Source organism: Chelmon rostratus, chromosome 12 (assembly GCF_017976325.1).
Source record: "Chelmon rostratus isolate fCheRos1 chromosome 12, fCheRos1.pri, whole genome shotgun sequence".
In the NCBI taxonomy this organism is placed as follows: domain Eukaryota; kingdom Metazoa; phylum Chordata; class Actinopteri; order Chaetodontiformes; family Chaetodontidae; genus Chelmon; species Chelmon rostratus.
The window spans coordinates 237,532-244,201 of record NC_055669.1 but is presented as its reverse complement, the minus strand read 5'-3'; the positions used below and the strand labels follow the sequence as shown (position 1 = coordinate 244,201).

At 42.9% G+C, this 6,670-nt stretch overlaps 1 protein-coding gene across 2 annotated transcripts in view; it reads left to right on the top strand.

Annotated features, from left to right (window-relative positions):
- The first annotated feature begins 44 nt into the window (after positions 1-44).
- Positions 45-6,670, top strand: part of tgs1 (trimethylguanosine synthase 1) — a 32,660-nt gene continuing 26,034 nt past the window's right edge. For both annotated transcript variants that reach the window (XR_006007266.1, XM_041949980.1), the window contains exons 1-5: positions 45-280; positions 451-518; positions 1,070-1,182; positions 1,276-1,366; positions 2,512-2,589. Coding sequence is in view for 1 of the 2 variants with exons in the window: in XM_041949980.1 (XP_041805914.1) it covers positions 165-280; positions 451-518; positions 1,070-1,182; positions 1,276-1,366; positions 2,512-2,589 (466 nt within the window). In the remaining variant the exon portion in view is untranslated. The remainder of the gene's footprint in view (positions 281-450; positions 519-1,069; positions 1,183-1,275; positions 1,367-2,511; positions 2,590-6,670) is intronic.

Genomic DNA, 6,670 nt, shown 5'->3' with positions numbered 1-6,670 from the left:
AGCGTAATTATTGTCCTTGCCAGCGGAACACTGGCGCTTTTACCTGAATGTGACGGTGACGTTGAATCAAACCCATGCTGGACCCAGAAGCGAAAGGCTAGTTCGTGGGTGGACGTATGTATGATCCCGTGCTGCTGCGTGGTTGAATCAGTGAGCGAATCGTCATGATGCTGGAGAAGAGCAGGATTACAGTGGTGGCGGATATCTTCTTTAGCAGGAGAGTCTCACCCTCGCAGGGGGAGGAAAAAATTCACTGTCGCTGCTCCAGAGCCTTCGTGCAGTGAGCCTCTCTATTTCTCCTATGTTCTCTGGCACTTTCTGTAAAAGACGTGTGATAAACACATGTAAAAGTTAGACAACAGTACTGCAAATTGAAGTATGGATAGATGAAAATGTGGAATTCTTGGTCTTCATCGGCTTTTTCTGTCTGTGTTCTCTGCCTCTGTCCAGGGATAGAGATCTGTATCGCTCTGATAATAGATTGTTCTCCTATGACCTAGCAAACACAGCCATCCAAGGTATGTTATACCATTTGATGTTTTACATGCCGATTGTACAGGGAATGATCCTTCAGGGCGTTGGGCAGTATATTTGAGAGTACACTGGGCCTTTAGTTCAGTTCTGGTGTTTTTGTAATTCCCAGCTGGCACTGAGGTTCTCCACTGATTGACGCATTGAAGAACAACAGCACGCATATTCAAAGCTTGACAATATGCTTGCAGTTTCTGTGGTCGATGTTTCCAGGAGTAAAACTTCTTTTTCTTCCCTATGGGGATGGAATATTGAGATAATGCATTCCTTAACCCCTAACCTTTACCATCACAGCTAAATGCCTAACGCTAATACTAACCATAAGCAATGTAAACTACAATCCTAAAACCAAGTCTTAACTCTCAAAAGTCAGTGGGGATGTCAGTTTGGTCCCTATGGTGATGCCCTGTGGGTTGGTGTGCAGTCAGTTAACGTCCCAACCAGGATATAAAAATAAAAAGATGATAATAAATAATTAAATCAATAAATAGATGAGAAAATGTGATTAATTTGAAATACATTTTCCATCAAATTGCAGAAACAGATGATGAAGAGGAGGAGGAAGATGAGGTGTTGGATGAAGAGGCTCAGCTGATGGCTAGCATGGGTCTGCCTGTAGCCTTTGCCAGTTCCTCTGACCAAAGGAGAGTGGTAAGATTGTTTAACTCTTTGAAATAACAGTAAACTATTATGTTGAGAGTAGTTCCTGCTGCTGTATGAGCCTGTTTTTTGGTCACATGACAGGGGAAGATATCTAATGGGAAGGCTGATGCATACTGGGAAGAACCAGTGGAACAGGAGGAAGATGGAAGAGATCTACAAGTTGACAACAAACGTAATACAATTAACTTGTTATTATTACTATTGTTTTTATTATTATTATTATTATTTTCTGATTATTATCAGGTTATTGAGGCCAGGGTTGCTTATCTAGAAGTGAAAGAATGGCCAATTAGCTTCACCAGGTTTCTCATAATTACATTATGAGCTCATACAGTGATTATTTTGACATCAACTTGAGGTTTATTTCAAAAACACTGTCCATTTCATGAAACAATAGTAGTATTATAGTTGTAGTACACATTTGGTATGCTGTGTAAAATGTTTATAGAAGCAGAATGTGATGATTTGTGGAACATTGAAACCTCATATTTAATTGAAAATAGCACAAAGACAATATCAGACATTGAAACCGAGAAATTTCATTGGGTCAGTGGCAGTTGGGTCAGTGGCAACAAAGGACTGGAAAAGTTGTGAAATGCTAAAAGAAACACCTGGTGGAATATGGTATCTCATAATTAATTAGGTTAACTGGCAACAAGTTAGTAACGTGACTGGGTCTAAAATGATCCCAGAGAGACTGAGTCTTTCTGATGTAAAGGTGGGAAGGGAATTGAAAACAGACACTATTATAGTGGACACCACTGCATGGGCTCAGGAACACTTCTAAAAGCCACTGTCTGTGAATAGAATTCGTTACTGCATCCACAAATGCAAGTTGAAACTCAACCATGCAAAGAGGGAAACCAGATCAAGAGCTGCCGCTGCCTTCTCTGGTCCCGACCTTATTTAAAATGGACTGAGGCAAAGTGGAAAACTGTGCTGTGGTCTGACGAGTCAAAATTTAACATTCTTTTTGGAAATCATGGCATCACGTCCTCTGGTAAACAGTGGTAAACATGATTCTGTCCCAATTTTTTAAATGTGTTGCTGTCATCAAAATCCAAATGAGAATATAATTAGCAAAAAACAATGAATTTCTCAGTTGTATGTTGTCTTTGTGCTATTTTCAATTAAATTTGGGGTTTCAGTGCTTTGCAAATCATCATTTACATTTCACACAGTGTCTCAACTTTTTTTGGAAGCAGGGTTGCAGTAGTAGTATCTGATTTTAAGGAGACAGCCATTTTTTACTAATTATTATGTGTTCAGTGTTGTGATTATGTTTGACAATGCCTTGTGATTTTTTTTTTTACCTAGCTGAACAGAAGGAAGTGTGTGATCCACAGCAGGAAGAAACAGGAGGGATCCAAGATGCCGGCTGGGAAATCTACTGGGGTAAGGAGGTGGACATTACAATGAAGTGCACTTCGTACTCGTTCACTTGAACACTTTAAATTTGGAGAAATAATCGCAATGAATGCATTGAAATTTGATGTTTTCCCTCACTGGACATAACAGTGAGGGAAAACAGTATAAACGTAAAGCTAATTTAAAAACCCCCTAACATTCTAACGGCCTCCCTGCTGGCTGTTGGAGTATTTATTAGTGGCACGAGGCAATGCCTGAGCCACTATTGTAATCTCTTGTGTTTTTTCTTCTTATTTTTTCAAATTCCGCCAGAATTTCGGCGCGTAACTAGTCCCGCAGCTTTGAGAAAACCCTTGCAAACTATAAATCAAAACGTGCGGCTCGATTGGGAATGGTGTGCTCTGTAGTTATGACAGGATTCGTTAATAATTCGCAAAGTTATTCGCAAAAAACTGCAAAAAATTTCCCATAAGAAATGAATGGGAAGTTTCCTCAAATTTCAGCCTTTTTCAAGTTTCCGCTGCCTCGCCATACTTTCTCCTAGAGACTTCATTCAAACGTAGATAATTTTGTTACGGTCTTACGGTTTTCGATCCCTGACCATCTGAAGACCATAAAGTTTCTCAAAAAATGCTCAGATTTTCTGCCCCTAGAGTGGGTGATGTCTTCAGCTAGAGTGCGAGAGGCAGTGAGAAATCGCCTGAAATTAAAAAAAAAAATTGCCATAAACTCCAAACAGTGAATAGGAGACACCTTTTGTAGACAAACGTCTCTTCTCGCCTCGTTTTTTGTCTCGCAGCCTGCCTCAGTCTGTCTTTTTAAATCAACCATTTACTAATTTTTCTAAAACATATCTCCACACCGAACACATGTACATCTGGCCCAGACTTCTACGCTTCTCACAGTTTTTTGATAGCAGCTACTGTTTTCTCACAATCACAAGTTGTTCGGGAGAAACCGACAGTGAAAAAGTAGCTGTTCCTCAAAGGGAGAATTAACTGTCAACAAGTGTAACTGTCGGTTACACACACACATTCAGTGCCATAAGACACACACACACACACACACACATCTCCATGACAACCAGCTTGAGCATGATTAAAGCCCATTAAGATCAAAAGTGCCCCCTAAACAAGCACGTCAAAACAAGAGCATTGTTTGAAAACAACCTCTGTTGTTTTCAAACAACAGAGTTAAGACGGACACAGACACACATTCACACACATTCGCTAGCTAGCTAGTGATAATTAGCGCTAGTGATAACTAGCGATAATTAGCGCTAACGATAACTGCGCGAAAGTTAGTTAGGTTGACAGTTAGTTGACAGGTGTATACATGTGTGTGTGCGTGTGTTTGTGTGTGCCTTTGTCTATTAAGGCCACACAATCTGTGTGAGCTCATGAAGGAGTGTCTTTGAGGCTTCCCCTTATTTAGTGTTCAATTTGTTAATGCAGCATGAGAGTGTTTATATAGGTATAGGTAAAATTATTCTCCGCTATTATCCTGCTACTCAACACTGCCCCCATCCATCCACAGGTCTCTACATCAAATTGTGAAGCTTTTGCATTGTTCTTCAATAACAAAATAACTTAAATTAGAGACAGCATTGCTGCTTGTGTGAACACAGATGACCTCAGTAAACCCTGTATTACATTAACTGACCGCTGCAAGACTTTCACTGAACTAACTTGTCCACCTTATGTGTTGACCCTATACCTATAGCATTTTTAAAGTGTGTGTTTGACAGTGTTTCAAGTCATGTCCTGAAGTCTATAAATACATCTCTGCAAACAGGCATCTTCCCAAGAGATCTGATTTCCAGTTTTTCAAGTATTTCCCACATTTTTAGTGGAGTGACTTAGCGGAAAAAGTCAATCATTTCATAGATTTCCTGAACTATTTCTGTTCAAAGAGTTGGAAATTCTTCACTCAGCCATTTCTTGGTTATTTCTTTCTCACTGGCTGCAAGCAGTATTTGTCATCTAGTATCTATCCTGCTTTCTCAACCCGTTGGTGCATTTCCCAGATACATAACACTAAAATGGAACACTAAAAATGGAATTTGAGCTGATTGATTAATTTGATCTCTGTTGCTATGTTTACCCAGTAAGAAACAGTATTAGGGCATTCCCAAAAAAATATGAAAATGACCAGTGGACATATTACCACACATTCTCCAGTACTGTTTGCTGCTTTGTAACTTTTGTTTTTGTTTTGTTTTTATGTTATAAAATAGCCTATGATATTTTTCTAGGAAAATTCCCTCCACAGATCTGATGGCGTCTGGTGACGGACTGTTCATAAAGCAACTAGAAGGGAGGATGATTCCTGACCCCTATAATGTTCATGGCAGTCCACACCAGACTGGCAATCTGTGACCTCGACTGCACGGTCAGGTTACTGTACCAGGCCGCAATGCCGTATCTGATGATACTTTCCAGTGCAGCCCGGTAGAAGAGCAACATGATCCTCTGCTCCACTCCATAGACCCTTAGTCTGCGTAGAAAGAAGAGACGCTGTTGGAGTTTGGAGCAGAGGCTTCCAACATGTACCTTCCAGCTGAGTGTGTTGTCAATGTGGACCCCCAGATACCTGACTGATGTGTCGGTTGTTAATGACCACTGGCCTGTGGTCCCCAACGGACTTTGGGTCAAATATCATCTCCTCTGTCTTTCCCATATTCAGCTCAAGATGATTTTGGTCACACCACTGGACAAATTCCCCTATTTCTGAGAAATAGTCCAGTGGGCTACCGTCCGCATGCAACAAGCTGACGATAGCTGTGTCATCAGAGATCTTTATAATAAAGTTCTGAGTGTGTTGTTACACAGTCATTTGTGTGCAATATGAAGAGGACCGGGGAGCTGACACAGCCCTGCGGGGTGCCTGTGCTTATCAATCTTGGTTCCGAGAGGGCACTGTTGACCCTGACTTGCTGTGTGCGTTGTGTCAGGAAGGAGTGACACCACCTCAGATTGTAAGAATTCACATTCATCTCCTTCAGTTTTCCCATAAGCAGGTGCAGCTGCATGGTGTTGAACGTTGAGCTGAAATAAACGAACAACACACGTGCATGAGCTCTGGGGTCCTCGAGGTGTTTGCTGACCAGATGAGTGACACTTGTAATAGCGTCATCAGTGCCTCGACCCTGCTTATAGGCAAACTGAAAGGAGTCCAAGTGTGTATCTACTTCCCTCCTGAGCAGAGTCACCATCATCTTCTCGAAAGACTTCATGACTGTGGAGGTTAGAGCCACAGGCCTGAAATCATTGATGACCACAGGACAGGTTTTTTAGCAACCGGAGCGATTACTGATTTTTTCCAGAGACTGGGGATGGTGTATGAATCCACAGATCTCTGGAAGATGGGGTACCAAGCTGTTGTAAGCTCCTCTGCACAGGATTTGAGCAGAAAAGCAGATATCCCATCTGGTCCTGTGGCCTTTTTGGTGCAAACAGACCTGAACATGGATTGGACCCTATGAGGATGAATCACCAGCTTTGGGTCAGTTGCTGAAATCGACCTCATGACCTCTTCACATTCAGAGGAGAAGTCCTGGGTTCCATCCACCCATTCATTGTCTTCCGCTTATCCGGGGCCGGGTCGCGAGGCAGCAGTCTAAGCAGGGATGCCCAGACTTCCCTCTCCCCAGACACTTCCTCCAGCTCTTCTAGGAGGACCCCGAGGTGACATAGTCCCTCGAGCGTGTCCTGGGTCTTCCCCGGGGCCCCTTCCCTGTGGAGCATGCCCGGAACACCCTCCCAGGAAGGCGTCCAGGAGGCATCCAATGAAGATGACCGAGCCACCTCAGCTGGCTCCTCTCGACCTGGAGGAGCAGCAGCTCTACTCTGAGCTCCTCCCGAGTGACAGTCTCTCACCCTATCTCTAAGGGAGCGCCCCGCCACCCTCGAGCACCCTGCGGAGGGTGTGGAGCTGGTCCAGTGTTCCATGACCAGGACGAAAACCACATTGTTCCTCCTGAATTTGATGTTCGACTATCGGCCGAATTCTCCTCTCCAGTACCCTGGAATAGACTTTAAGAGGGAGGCTGAGGAGTGTAATCCCCCTATAGTTGGAGCACACCCTCCGGTCCCCCTTCTTAAATAGA